The sequence below is a fragment of the Littorina saxatilis genome, linkage group LG6, assembly GCF_037325665.1.
Source record: "Littorina saxatilis isolate snail1 linkage group LG6, US_GU_Lsax_2.0, whole genome shotgun sequence".
NCBI lineage: Eukaryota > Metazoa > Mollusca > Gastropoda > Littorinimorpha > Littorinidae > Littorina > Littorina saxatilis.
Window position 1 is genome coordinate 38178668 of NC_090250.1, and position 16034 is coordinate 38194701.

At 40.7% G+C, this 16034-nt stretch overlaps 2 protein-coding genes across 2 annotated transcripts in view; one reads left to right on the forward strand and one right to left on the reverse strand.

Annotated features, from left to right (window-relative positions):
- LOC138969165 (cytokine-like nuclear factor N-PAC) overlaps positions 1-6314 on the forward strand; it is a gene marked incomplete in the record, with an annotated part of 46655 nt that extends 40341 nt beyond the window's left edge. Inside the window, 3 exon segments of the mRNA XM_070341889.1 lie at positions 286-465; positions 2517-2641; positions 4232-6314. Of these exon segments, the coding sequence (XP_070197990.1) occupies positions 286-465; positions 2517-2641; positions 4232-4306 (380 nt within the window).
- A 3173-nt stretch (positions 6315-9487) lies between these two features.
- LOC138969166 (prestin-like) overlaps positions 9488-16034 on the reverse strand; it is a gene marked incomplete in the record, with an annotated part of 8832 nt that continues 2285 nt past the window's right edge. The window contains 6 exon segments of the mRNA XM_070341890.1: positions 9488-11759; positions 11886-11940; positions 13205-13336; positions 13657-13845; positions 14467-14536; positions 15692-15798. Of these exon segments, the coding sequence (XP_070197991.1) occupies positions 11644-11759; positions 11886-11940; positions 13205-13336; positions 13657-13845; positions 14467-14536; positions 15692-15798 (669 nt within the window).

Genomic DNA, 16034 nt, shown 5'->3' on the forward strand with positions numbered 1-16034 from the left:
CGACAGGTCCATTTGAAGTTTTACAGGGGCGATCATTGAGTGAAACGAATGGGTAGGGTGCATTTTCAGCTTATCAGGTGATAACTGTGGGTAGAAAAGAGACCGAAGAATAACTTTGTAGCGAATTCTCAAAATTGATATCTGACACCCCCTGGACATATGTTAGGGCTAGCGCAGAAATGTGCAAGGTGACATCCGACTCATTCCATGGTGGAGGGTCACATATTAGTAGTCTTTGCTTGAATCCAAATCTAAACTGTGTGTCTCTGTTCATATTGTTGACAGACGAGGTGGGCACAGCTACAAGGATGAAGCTGATCCACAACATGATCCTGGGCACGGTCATGGCCAGCCTGGCAGAGGGCATGGCCCTGGCAGAGAAGGTGGGACTGGATCAGGAAGATCTGCACGAGGTCCTCTGTCTGGGCGCTCTCAACTGCCCCACCATCAACCACAAGAGTCAAGGTCAGTATGTGGGGGAAATGGAATGTGAATGGGGTAGGGGCGAGAAGATGAAGGGAAGAGTGGGCAGAGAAAGTGGGACTGGGTCAGGAATATTCTCAGTCTGATCACTCAACTGCCCCACCATCAACCACAAGTGTCAAGGTCAGTGTGTGTGTGTGGTGGGGGGGGGGGGGGGGGTGTTAAAACAATCTCATGAAAATATTCCTTCCCCCTGCTAACCCAAATGCATTTTTTCAGCTTTGGCTACAATATTTACAAGGACAAATGTCTCCTCCTAAATCGTTACACGGACATGAACGTATCCTCCTGAATCGTAACACGGACATTAACAGAACCATGTCCGAGATATGTGATTTCTCCACATTTGGTCACTAAAATCGCGCGGGAAAAAAACAGAGGATCGTATTTTTCTTCCATCAAATTTGCCTCCAAAAGTAGCGAGCAGTTATTATAAGCTAATTCAATTCGTTGGGAGAAGAATTATGTGTCAAACGTTACAAAGTGTCAGACGTTACACCTTACCCTGAATAGACAGTACAATATTTTCTCACCTTTACGGTTCGTCGTCTCCATGATTTCAATCGAATCGGTGACCGGAAACGCCATAGAAGCAAAGCTAGTGGTTTCCACGCTTTCGTATCAAATACTCGCGAAACTTCTTTGTAAAAATTGCAAAAATAACAAAATTTGTCAAACGTTACTTTTGGACATTAAACTCCATCGATTTTTTTAGCTGCTAGATACAATAACTTCGCAAATTCTGACTCAAATGCAACACACTGCTTTTATTTCCTCGAATACGAAACTATCGTTTTCATCCAAAATGGCGGCCATTCAAAGCACCAAGACCGGCGAAAATCGAATCTGTAAACAAGTTGGTCTGCGGACATGAGCCCTTCGAAAAAAAAACGGGTATTTACTGGGCGAGTTTTTCGGTAAATTCTGGTTCTAATTACGATTGTTGCACATTCTACAAAGAGTTGCATGCTTAGACTGTATGAAATACGCAGATTAAAACCGATGCAGTGATGCAGATCATGAAAAATCGAAAATTCCCCGAGGACACCAAAATGTCCAACATTTTTCGGGGCCGTTTCCGGTGTATGTTTGAAACATTTTATTTTTTTATTTAACATTCACAACAACAACAGGCTTCAAAACATTAAAAAAGCATTCATCAAACTCCCTTTTTCAAAGCACAATACATGTAAACATGTTGGGGTAATCCAGTTAATTACACTTGCTTTCCAAACACACATGGGTCCGAAATGGCACCTTTTGGCAAAGCCTCATATAAGTTGCTTCACCGTCTGTGTGTGGATGTGTGCGGCAATGCTGATTTTGGGTGAGACATGCACGGTAACAGTTACTTCCCCTGGTATTTTGGTTGAGGAGTATGTTTTTTGTTTCGATGCCATTTGTTGATAGCAGCTAGCGTTTTACATTGGCCAGCATGAGTTTTGGTGATACTGACTATAGTATACTGCTTTTGATTTTGTTCTAGTTTAGTGAAGTGGTTGTTTCTTTCTGTAAACCACCTATCCACTTGATAGAAAATGTATTTGTTAGCAGTTTTTCTAGTCATGTTTTATTTCAATGGAGTTGCACCTTAAATGGTGTTGCACCTAGCTGCCAGAATGAACACTAAAAGTAGTAAACATGGTGATATCTTTAACTGCAGAATGTTTCTAATTGCCAACACCAGGATTGCATTAATTCAAAGTGGCTAACCAGCATTACATGCAGTTGACGCGCAATGATGCAATCACCCTTCAGGCTATTCCAAAAAACCGATGTTACTAAAAAATTAAATAGGTAATTCTGGGAAATCCTTCACTGGAAGTACAATGTACGTGTACTCGATAACGTTTTTTTTTAGATTGTGAAGATTTTGTTCAGAGCGCCGCCGCCTTATGGGCAGTTTATCATATAAAGAGAAGCAAGCAGTTAAAAAAAAGGGCGTCGACAAAGCCATTGAAGGGGGATACCAACTTGAAGATCATATACCTGTGCCAACACCAATAATCATCCAGTGTTTTGTTATGTTTCAGCGATTATGAACCAGCGTTTTGACACCCACTTCCCCCTGCAGCACCAGCAGAAAGACCTGCGTCTCGTCCTCAGCATGGGAGACAGTGTGGAACAACCTCTCTACTTGGCCGCTGCATCCAACGAGGTACTGTTTGTTTGACCTGTGCAATTTGTGTTACACATCATGAGCATGTCAAATCAGAGCATAAGTGAATCAAGATTGTGTGGTTGATGGAATATTATAGTTTGTGCTGAGTCAAACAATTGTCGTTTGTTTCTTTATTGGTTTTACCCCTGAATTGTTATGTGTTGTCTGGGGGGGGGGGGGGGGGGGGGAGTCCACTTTTTTCGGACTGGTTTTTAAATGGTCGTAAAATAAAATAACAGAAAAAATGTACTCACTACAACTTACATTTATACAAATGCAAGAAGACTAACCTGTTATGATTAAAGTCTTTATCAGAAATAAACAAGAAACATGGGTGAAAGTAGCCCGTCAATTGACTGAAATCCGTCAATCTGAAAATAAGTCTGACGGAAATTCCGTCAATCCGCAATTTTTATTAAAAAAAAAAAAAAAAAAATTTTTTTTTTTTTTTTTAAGCGGAACGCGTTTTCGAACTGCTTTGCAGTAAACCCCGTAGGTGAGGTTTCTTCGCTTTCGGATTCGCTCTGCATCACGATAAAAAAAAAGTTCTCGCGTTTTGGCAGGCATTACGAAGTGGTGACATGATTTCTGCGGAAAACGCATGGACAGATCTTATTGATGCTGGTCTAGCCAACAAAGGCGATAGGACTGGTTGGAGTTCATGAAACTAAAACTGTGTGTGATAAGTTTGGTGCTTGAAACTCAAGTGCTTTTCCTTGAGAACTTTGCACTATAAGAGATGCTACTGCTTAGTTGCTATTTTTGTGCAGTGCTACATCATGCTGTTTGCATGTGTGACATTGTTTCATCATTTATTTCAATGCCTGTCTGGCAATGTTTGCTTCTTATAATTAAATATTTTGAACTTTTATTTCAGTTGTTCAGTTTCTATTTCATTTAGTAATTGGCTGTTGTCAATGTTGATTGTTATCAATTGTGTCGTTGTGTTGGAAGATGCAAGTGTGAAAAGATACAAAAGAAAAATGATTACTTCTGTGAATTGTTTTGATTTTGTTTACCCTTTTTACCATATCATTAGAATCTGAAGGTATTTTTTTGACCTGCATGATAGTGACAAAAAGTGTATTTTTTTGCCAGGAAAGGCCACAAAATCACAATGTATAATGCAAAAATTCGTTTTCGGCAGGGGGGGCGTCCTGGACCCCCTAACGGGGCAGGGCCCCGTACCCCGCCAGGGCCTGGGCGGCCCCTGGACCCCTGCCTCAAAATATTTTCAGTCAATTTGATTTTCATAGCTTTCACCCATGAAGAAATAAGGAGAAGTGATACTGATAGAAATAGAGAAAGAAGAAACAAGTCAAGCAGAGGTTAGAAGAGAACCTAAGGTAGTTAATTGAAATGAAAGTCTTGGTCATCCAAGTTGGACTTAAGTCAGGATGAGCAGCTTGTATTACAGTTTAGAGGAGTTGAACATTGAATAAGCAGAGAAGCTAATTTCAGCCAGCTTGTACTAAATGTCAACAAAATTCCTTTTTGCTGCTTTAATTTGCTTGTTTTCCCTAATGTTATGTGACTGTCATAGTTGTCAAAAACTGACCCCACCATATCCTGTTTTGTGTGTTGCAGCTGTACAAGAAAGCCAGGCGCCTGGGAATGAGTGAGAGCGACATTTCGGCAGTGTACAAAGCAACAGTCTCCTAGTGCGGCAGAGTTTGGCAGCCAAGTCAGTGAAAGATTGCATTAGCTGTGCAGCAATGTCTTAGGAAAGCAGCTGTTCATGGACAAAAACTGGAAAACATACCTTGATGCTTGGTTTCCTGGGAATCCTGCATTTGAAGTCCTCTGAGAAAACCATGATTGATGGGTGTAGAGTATGACGATTGACCTCTGGTGTCTGTTTCTTTGCGGAAGCGTGCTTAAAACCTCTGTGGGGTGTGAAGCGAATTTTTAAGTCTGTGCTGGTGTTAGTTTCTGATCGATTTTTTAAGTTTTTAAATGTAAGAAAAAAAAGTCATTGGGATTTGTTGCAAGTCGCCTGGCAAAGTGTTCATGGTGTGGATGTGGAGAAAAAAATTTGGTTGTACACAAAACCTCAGCAAGTTTGCTTGCGATAGGTAGGAATGGAACGGAACAGAGTGGAAATTTGTATGGTAGCTCATTGTTTTTTCTGCATTGTTTATATTATTGGGCCAGCAATGTCACCGTTCTGTGTTTGTGAAAATGTTCCTTGTATCATTAATGTCATGTATTGTAGAAGAAAAGGCAGTGCTTTTGTCAAATCTGTTGGTCAAATGTTGGTGAATTTTCAGCACAGTTGTCTCCCTTCTTTGTGAAGCTCTTAACCCTTACACTGGTGCAATTCTGTAACACATGTTACATAGCCACTGGTGAATTAACAGAGAGAAATATTAAGAAAAACGGTCATATTGGTTTTCGCATCCATGGGAGGTAATCGGAACCGACCAAACAGACTGAGCCAGTAGCGCGACATATGTCGTGATAACCAGGTGACAGTATACGTAAAGTAGCGCGACATATGTCGCGACAACCAGCCTAAGGGTTAATTTTAGTCAACCCGTGTGCTGAAGTTATGAGTTAAATATAAAGAATAAAATGATAGGCGGATGTTGAAATAGTAAAGGCTTTTCTGAAGTGGAATGAACTAAAGAGCATTGGTTGCATGATTGTACAACATTCTTCCATTATATGGTCGGTGAAAATCCATGTTAATTTTTCTGTATACACTGTACTTAAAAATTCACCCATACTTTCTGAAGAGAAACTCTGACTACACATACACCCTGAGTCATTCATAACTCATACATCGCCCTGAACTCTTGGTGAATTTTCACCAAACATAATTGTTCATGGGTGTTACTCTTCCGGCTTTTGCCGGTTTTTGAAAAAATCTGAAGCCAGAAATTCCGGTTTTCCGGGTTTTCAAAAAAAAAAAAAAAAAAAGCTTTGTTTCGCTAAGTTGAAATAACGAGCAGCGGTTCCGATCCGACTTTTGACACCGGTTCGCGTGCTTTCTCGGTTCGCTCCCTTGGATTTGCCGCCATCTTGCTTATTATGATTTGGTTTCGTCGGTGTCCAGAAACTTTCTTTCAAACTTGAGCATTTTGGACCCCTGCCTTTCAGGTTTTTTTATTTTTCCCAGTAACACCCATGATTGTTTCGTAACCATTGCATTTATCTCAAAATACCAAACCTTCATCGTATTACTTGATTTTACTGTAAAAAGGGGAAAAAAATGAAAGTGTTTCTCACCAAAGCATACTGAAAAGGCTGAACTGAAACAGCATAAAGTTGAGAAAGGGGTTTGTCACTTTTCTATTTGATTTTTCAAAAGCACTGTCTTACTCCGTCTTATTTTATTGTAACATACTTTTATTCTGCATGATTTCACTCATTCAAAATGGTCTGTGTACATAACATTTTGTCATTAAAATGACTGTTGAAACAAGTCTCTTGCAGTCTTTTAGAATCGTGTCTATGATAGGATGGTTCAGTTTTAATGATACATACAATTTTTATGTACGTTTTCTTTTAACATTGCATTTAAATTGTTCGCATCAGTGTTTTTGTTTTTCTTCCATCCTGTGTCCCACAAATTGTCTTGACGTCATCATTTGTAACTGTGAATGACTTAAACTTCAGTATATAAGTTTTGTAAAGATGGTTTCAATAAAACAGATGAAAACTTTCAGCAGAGATGCCTGTTCTTGTGCATGTTCAGTTCGCTTGTGCTTGTGTCCTTCTAATTATTTACTCTGGTTTTGTGTGTGTGTTTTTTTCCTATGTTTGTTTGGTGTGTCTGTAAATTTGTTTGGAATGAAAAATACAAATTGAGAATTTTGTATAATAATCACGCATGGGAATTGTCCGCCAAAAGGCAAATTTTCGCAGAGTTTTTGTTTATGTTCCGACGAAAAAATGAACGTGTGAGGCAAAAATGGTACTGAAAACTGAATTTAATGGCAAACTTGAAGCTCAGATGACACCAAATTGCACAATTTGGGTTCTTTGGAGAACACCCGAACACCCCCAGTAAGGCTGCGATATTACTTACAAAAATTTCAGCCTTTTTTACTTTTTTCAATTCCCATGCCTGATACATGAGAGCAGGCCTTTTTCAATTCACATGCACACACTTAGGTCAGAGACAGACTAAATTGATTTTCTGTGTTAGCTGAGACGCAAAATAAACTGGTAAAGAATGTGAAATATCTATGACTTGGTAACTGTTCAATGGTTGAATGATGAATCATATTGTCAAAAAATAACATTTTGGAGGATAGGTGTGGTCTGGGAGCTGAAACGCCATACTTTAAATATTGCTCAATAGATGATCCTGGTTTTGAGCAGAAGAAAAACAGCTTGAAATTCACACATATTTCTGGTCAAAATAATACTGGTTAATATGTGACCCTCCACCACGGCATGAGTCGCATGTCACCTCGCGCGGTTCTGCGCTAGGCTTGACATAAGTCCGGGGGAACTGTGGTAACAGTGTGAGGGTCACCTTAGTCACAGGCTTATAACTCGAAAAGTGTTCGCTCTTTTCTAAAACGGTTTTCACCACTGGATAGAGCATAAAACACTCTTTTGGAAAATGTAAAAATATGAAAATCATGCAAAGGTGACATGCGACTCATTTCGTGGTGGAGGGTCACATATGTCAAATTTGGGCCACAGCTCTTAAAAAATCTTGACTTTTTAGCAAAAATGTACACACACACACATTTCCGTGAGTTCACTCTCCATTGCAGATTTGCCCAGGCATTTACCTTGGTTAATACCATTTTTTGGTTGTATTTTTTTTAGTTTAAATTCATTTTATCATCAAAAATTCCCACTGTGCACAGAGAGAACCGGTGTAACATGAAATTTTCACCTACGGAAAATTTACGCCGGAGTAAATATTTCGTACGAAATGCTTACTCCGAGTACACTTTTTGTACGATAAAAGAACTCCCCAAGGCACGAAAAAATTACTCCCTCCACGAAATTTTTACTCCCCATTTTTTTTACTTCCAGTAAAAATCTCGTACGCAAAAATGGGATGCGGGCGAAGGGATAATGCCAATAATTGATCTCGCGCACACGAATGTCGCGCTACCCTCCCTCCACCCCCAAGACTAACAGGGGGACAAGGGAGTAAAAATTTCGTACACCTGGCATGGGAAGTTAAAATTGCTCGTGTTGGGGTGAAGTAATTTATTCGTCAGGGGAGTAACATTTTTGTACGAAATGTTTACTCGAAACTCACCCGTCTTGGGGAGTAATTTTCTCGTGCAATGGGGGAGTGCTTTTTTCGTAAAGGAAGTAACTTTTTCGTACGAAATGTTTACTCCGGAGTAAAAATCTCGTGGGAGTAATTTTCTCGTGTTACACCGGTGCTGTCGATTTTTGGAGTGTGACCAAGCAAAGGGATTGTGTCGGATCGCATGTAAATCTGGCCAGAATATGCAGATAAGAGATTGTGAGTCGAACTTTTGAAACGAGAAAGAGTGTGCCTTTAATATTGATCTTTAATATCTTGAATACACAAGGACACACGCACGCATGCACACATTTCAATAATATGTTAGTCATTAGTGTGATGATGATTGATTATAATAATTTATTATTTTATCTTGTTTTCCCTTGTAGACAAATTTCTTCTGAGCAACAAAAATGCCACAACACAGGGACCTAATATAGGTCTATGCACAACAGAAACAGAAAATATTCAGATCTATAAATGGAAAAGAAAAAGTATGCACATTAGTATTTAATACAAGCACCAATGTGATAAGGCTGTCGCTAATTAACATAAACACTGCACATTAGTATTTAATACAAGCACCAATGTCATAAGGCTGTCGCTAATTAACATAAACACTGCACATTAGTATTTAATACAAGCACCAATGTGATAAGGCTGTCGCTAATTAACATAAACACAGAGTTGCGTAATGTACTTCCCGACCCAAAGAAAATAAAATGCACTTTCCAAAATCCAAAGATGACAAAGGAACAAAGTTTTCTCGCACACAAATAGGGTCCATATGTCGTCAGTCTTCACAGTTTGGGTGTCTTCAAGTTCCTCACCGCACACAAATAGGGTCCATATGTCGTCAATCTTCACAGTTTGGGTGTCTTCAAGTTCCTCACCGCACACAAATAGGGTCCATATATTGTCAGTCTTCACAGTTTGGGTGTCTTCAAGTTCCTCACCGCTCACAAATAGGGTCCATATGTCATCAGTCTTCACAGTTTGGGTGTCTTCAAGCTCCTCACCACACACAAATAGGGTCCATATATTGTCAGTCTTCACAGTTTGGGTGTCTTCAAGTTCCTCACCGCACACAAATAGGGTCCATATGTCGTCAGTCTTCACAGTTTGGGTGTCTTCAAGTTCCTCACCGCACACAAATAGGGTCCATATATCGTCAGTCTTCACAGTTTGGGTGTCTTCAAGTTCCTCACCGCACACAAATAGGGTCCATATGTCGTCAATCTTCACAGTTTGGGTGTCTTCAAGTTCCTCACCGCACACAAATAGGGTCCATATGTCGTCAGTCTTCACAGTTTGGGTGTCTTCAAGTTCCTCACCGCACACAAATAGGGTCTATATCGTCAGTCTTCACAGTTTGGGTGTCTTCAAGTTCCTCACCGCACACAAATAGGGTCTATATCGTCAGTCTTCACAGTTTGGGTGTCTTCAAATTTCTCACCGCACACAAATAGGGTCCATATATCGTCAGTCTTCACAGTTTGGGTGTCTTCAAGTTCCTCACCGCACACAAATAGGGTCCATATGTCATCAGTCTTCACAGTTTGGGTGTCTTCAAGTTCCTCACCGCACACAAATAGGGTCTATATCGTCAGTCTTCACAGTTTGGGTGTCTTCAAATTTCTCACCGCACACAAATAGGGTCCATATGTCGTCAGTCTTCACAGTTTGGGTGTCTTCAAGTTCCTCAATTTGTCCGTATCACAAAAAAAAAGAAAAACAGAAAGCACCAAGGTTGCTGATGCTTGGTAAGTATCCAAGTGGAGGGATGGGCATATTCCAACATTAAAGCCTGGCCTTATCTGAGCAGGAGAGGCGTAGGGAGGGGACTGGGCCTTTAACAGGTTTGACGTGGTTACACCGATTCATGTTTCAATGGTCATAAAAATTGCCACTCCTGTCAGAAGAACACCTTCACACCCGGAGCCTGATGGTTGAGTGTCTGATTTGTAACAAAAATGATTTTTTTCTTTTTTTTGTTGTTGTTGTTGTCGGTTCGAGGGGAACTCGTTGCCTTCTGTTACATCTTTATTGTTATGTGAAACAGAAGGCGAAGTGCAGGGTGACCACCACCACAAAAAAATGCAACCCACTAAAATGCTTATAACTCCTACGTTTGTTCAGCGAATTGCTTCATACTAACTGTACACTATTTTGGGATGTGGGATGATCATTTCGCAAAGTTTCAAGCATTTAAAGCAAGTCCTTTTATTTTTATACGCTTTAAAAAAAGTAATTTTCAAATTCGGAGATTGCCTCAACAGTAGGAGGTTTGACACTGAAGGGTAGCCACTCTCATCCGACTTGAACCCTCTAGACTCCCTGTCATTGCTGTTTCAATTCATTATTTTTCAGAATGGTTTTTGAATGCAAAATTCAACAGGTAAAAATCTGGATTGCTAAAATCTCGTTAGTGCGGCGACCACTGAACAGTGCCAAATCTCGTCCATCCCCGAGTTTGGAATACATTTTCGAAAAAGCATAACAGTCTGACCTTTTCATATTATAAACACTTGAAGCTGTGTGCAATCGACATCCCATATCTTAAGCCAATGTACACCAAATAATACAGTACTTCGCTACACATTAGCACTTTAGTGGGTTGCATTTTTTGGGGTCCCCCTATAATCGGACAGACACTTTTTTTTCTTCTCCAGAGCTTATCAATTTAATGTGATTGTGAGACGATGCACTTTGTGAAGAGCACAGCTCTTTCAAAACAGTTGTTTTCCCAAGAGCGAGAGGACCATATTCTCTCAAGAGAGGGTTGGAGCGCCAAAAAATCCATCACCTTTATTTCACTTACCAAAAGTCTTCTTTTCCACATCCTTATTTCTCTGCACCCCGCATGTCGTATGAGGCGACTAACGGATTCTGTTTCTCCTTTAACCCTTGTTAAGTGGTTCTTGTATAGAATATAGTCAATGTTTGTAAAGATTTTAGTCAAGCAGTATGTAAGAAATGTTTAGTCCTTTGTACTGGAAACTTGCATTCTCCCAGTAAGGTCATATATTGTACTACGTTGCAAGCCCCTGGAGCAATTTTTTGATTGGTGTTTTTGTGAACAAGAAACACTTAACAAGTGGCTCTATCCCATCTCCCCCCTTTCCCCTATCCCATCTCCTCCTTTCCCTCGTCGCGATATAACCTTCGTGGTTGAAAACGACGTTAAACACCAAATAAAGAAAGAAAGAAAGCGCCAAAAACAGGTCTGTTTTCTGTAATGAGACACTTCTAATGCGTTTCTGCACTGACTTAATATGTTGTAGCTAGTGGCGGAAATTTGAGTTGGTTTCTCTTTGCATAATATCAAATAAAGAATAGTACATGGCTTGCTGTTTGTTACCAGGTTTACACGAGGTTTTTTTAAAATATTGAAATGCGACCAAAAGCTGCCAGGCTTCAGTTTGACCGGACTTCATTTTCATGATATACACACGTGTGAAGATATGGTTCAGTTATAACATGGGTGGTCTCTCTCACGTATGTACACGTATGTACAATTAGTGAACATTCCTTCTTGCGTAAACGAAGATTTTCACCACCACAGGTCTGACAATATTCGTCATTCTGATCACAAATGATACTCAATAGCATTGACAACACGATGGACGCTCACAATTATGACGTTATAAACGATCATAATTCAATCTTCATTCACAATACAGGTATGCGCTTTGACGCATCCGAAGGTATCTTCAGAGACATGTATAGATGTATGTCTCTGGTATCTTCAACGATGATGTCACTGCTGTCGTCAGAGGTGGACACTCACAGTGCTGACGTCATCCAAAACGTATTTCATGCTGACGTAAAAGTGATCACTGCACTTTTCCCACACATCCGTCGTCTTCAGAACATGATACGATGTTTCTGAAATTAAAAAAAATGAAGTCTTGAACTTTCAAACAGCAGGTTAGAATTCAGCTGGAATATTTCACAAGAGAAACTACACAAGAACTTTATCCTTTCTACCAAAAAAGCCAATACTACACTAACCTGGAAGTCCCACAGCATAGAGGTAGATGTCCACTATCTCCAGATCAAGTATCACCTGGAAACAGGTAACGAAAACATTTCACTGGATAGCACATTGTGTTTCTTGCAGACACACGCATTTATGTTTACGGACCAACACGACTTCAAGATTATATATGTGTGTGTGTGTGTGTGTGTGTGTGTATGTGTGTGTGTGTGTGTGTATGTGTGTGCGCGTGCGTGCGTGAGTGCGTGCTTGCATGCGTGCGTGCGTGCGTAGGAGCGTGCGTGCGTGTGTGTGTATGAGTTTGTCTGTGTCGGTGTGTGTGTGTGTCTGTCTGTACGTGAATCTCTATACGTGCATGCATGCCTATTATGGTTAACAACAAGTCGCGTAAGGCGAAATTACTACATTTAGTCAAGCTGTCGAACTCACGGAATGAAACTGAACGCACTGTATTTTTTTCACCAAGACAGTACAGCTTCGTCAATCCCCGCGAGAAGGAAATCGCTCACCTCCCACGTGCAAAACGCAGTGATATGCACACGCCAGAATAGCGCGGTAGCGTATTGTGCTAAGCAGGAAAGCGCGCTTTTCTGTATTCGTGTTAACTTTCTGAGCTTGTTTTGAATACAACCTATCATATCTATATGTTTTTGGAATCAGGAAACGATAAAGAATAAGATGAAATCATTTTTGGATCGATTTCTTAAATTTTAATCGTAAGACTAATTAATCTATTTTCGTTAATTGTGATCACATTTTAAGAGTAAACATGACATATGTATATATTTTTAGATTCAGAATGTCATGAAGAAGCAATCAATTTTAAATCTGTTTGCGAAAAATCGATTTTAATGACAACTTTAATGAGCAAACTCATTAATTAATTTGTAAGCCTCCAAGCTGAAATGCAATACCAAAGTCCGGGCGTCGTCGAAGATTACTTGACCAAAATTTCAACCAATTTGGTTTAAAAATGAGAGCGTGACAGTGCCGCCTCAACTTTCACGAAAAGCCAGATATGACGTCATCAAAGACATTTATCAAAAAAATGAAAAAAACATCTGGGGATATCATACCCAGGAACTCCCATGTAAAATTTCATGAAGATCGGTCTAGTAGTTTTCTCTAAATCGCTCTACACACACACACACCACACCCTCGTCTCGATTCCCCCCTCTACGTTAAAACATTTAGTCAAAACTTGACTAAATGTAAAAAGGATGGAAGAAACAACCAAATTTGTTCCTCACAGAGATCGATGCCCTTTAATTGTTCATAGAGGATGTTAGATGCGTAGAAAATTAAGGTTTACAAATTCTCCAAAGCCACTGACCTTTTTCAGTGCCGTTGCTCCCATGGTGTCCATGAAAGTGGTGCCAGACAGGTCCAAGATCACGTGACGCAGGTTGCTAGGAGACGCCGTGCTCCACGCTTCACTCCCTGCGTCGTCATTTTGAAATGTTCCCTGTTTTTATGAAAATGAAAATCTGTGCAAAAACTGATTGCCACGAAAGTGATCACAAGGTATCACAAAATAGCCCAGACCTGGCTTTAAACGGCACGTCGCATCATAAAATAGGAACATAGAAACACACACACACACACACACACACACACACACACACACACACACACACACATATATATGTATATATATATATGTATACACACGCACTGCACTCGCCCCCCCCCACCCCCACCTCCACACCAACACACAATCAAACAAGTAATGGAATATTTGTCTCGGATCCAGGTAGAAAAGACCAAGTCCTATTCGAAGCTTACATTGTCTTTTCCTCCCTGTGGACTGGACGTTGTCATGGGAATGTCGTCGTTTTTGCTCAGTTTCTGTTTCTTTAGTTTGCTGATGTCAATGCCCAGCAATTTAGGGATGCAGTTCTGGAATTGCTCACTGTTGGCGAAGTACAGAGGAGAGCTGAACCGCAGTACTCTTGTCGTCGAGTTGGTGAATGTCTGAAAAAGTTAAGAAAGTTCATTTCATTTCATTTCATTTGTAATACTTAACGATCCCATTGCCGGGAAATTCGCAGTACTTGGATACACACAAACACGCGCGTGCACACACACACACACACACACACACACACACACACACACACACACACACACACACACACACACACACACACACACACACACACACACACACACACACACATTGATGCATGCACGGACATTTCCTCAGTGGAAACTGAGCTAGCAGCGCGAAGAGTCGTGCTACCCAAAAGTATGCGTGTTCAGGGCCGTGTAAATCAGTTTTGCCTAACCGTGGCAATAGTATCCGATGCTCTGAGAGTTTGTACTTTTTAACACATGACAGGTACCCTTCCAGTAGCTTCCCTGTTAAGTCGTACTGCAGAAATGTCTAACATTGAGTTAGGTATTTTTCTAATGAGCGTCAGTGAAACTGATGCTTGTTTATGGTTTTGTTTTGTTTTGATTTTGTTGCCAAAGCACAAAGGGCACATAAGCAATGCGCCGACAAGTGTTGATTGAGATGTGAACACAACCTTTCTGAATTTACTCCGGGTTTCTTTTCCCTTGTTTTCAGAACGCTTAGTTTGTGCGATTCACCTTGTCGTATGCAGTGAGAGGTTTGAAGACACCGAGGTCATCGACTTGCCCAAGTTCTGAAAAATCTGCCCTGGAAAACACATAACACGTATTTTAACAATCGGGCGAACACACCAGTGCGCGCACAAAAGACACACACACACACACACACACACACACACACACACACACACACACACATATATATATATATATATATATATATACATTCATAGGTTATGGTGACTAATTGTGCCATGGAAACCTACCGTTTGTCGAAACCTTCTGTTATTTCTTTCACAAAGATATGTTGACACAGGCATAGGCTTAATTGCGCGGAGACTGAGCACGCGCCAACTGAAATACAGCCCCACGCGCGCGTATAACAATCAGCCACTTTCTCTAATGAGCACATTCGATGATGTACACTTCTTGCTTTAGTTTTGGACAGGATCTATTGACTACCTCTGATCAGCGATTTGCAACTAAATTCCCTCACCCTATGTGATTCTATGACTTTGGTAATGATGCAGTTATCTGGAAGCCCTAATTTGCTCCCCCCCCCCCCACCCCCTTACCGTGTCCACCCCACCTCTCCTCTCCATGTCTCTTTGCTCTGTCTCTCTCTGTCTCTGTCTGTATCTCTCAGAAGGATGGATTTCATTCCTCTTTCGAACAGTTAGGCACAATTGATGTTCCAACAAATGAAATGTTACGTTCCGATGCTAATGTTTAGTCAATAATACATGTTCTCAGCACACACACACCCCTCTTCTTATGTCAGCATGTGTACTGGACCTTGCGTATGCATTCAGCTGTTATGAATGCTTATAATATAAACCATAATCCTCCAAAAATAATTATCTATCTCATCATGTCTTATTTAATTTGATCTTATTTAATCTTACCTTATCTTATCTTATCTTATCTTTACTTAATTATAACATTGCTGGGAAATTCGGGTCGCTTCCTCCCAGTGGAAAGCTTGCAGCAACAAAAGTCGCGCTACCCGGCCAGGGGTGAGCGTGTAATCAGCCACCTGCACTAAAGGCAGAATGACCGAGGTCTTTCACTGTCGTGACACGGCCGTGGGACATGGATACCGTCTCTGAATCTGCAGTTGACCCGTGTCCGTACTGGACTGGATTCGAACCCGTGACTGAGCTACCCGGCCCCCACTGAGTATCGTATCGTATCGTATCTTATCTTATCGTTATCGTATCTTATATAATCTTATCTCTCTTACCGTTGTGTACGGATGACGACGGAGAAGACAGCAACGGCAACACCGACGCCAAGTCCGATGTCGACGTCAATGACGACCACAGCGAGGAAGGTGGCGAGGAAGAGAACCTGACGCCCAAAGAAGGTAATACTAACAATATTACTATCATCGTCGTCGTCGTCGATGTTATGTGGTATTTCTTTGAAGTTTCGTTTCCTCGTTCATTTACTTTATTTTTACTTAATGAAAGGATTTTCTCTGCATAATTTAGTATGCTCTCCCCTCAACCTTTACAAACATGTCTGAGCCGGGGGATTGAAAAGGACGTACGGTCAGAGTGATACGCATATGGCAGCGCAATTTT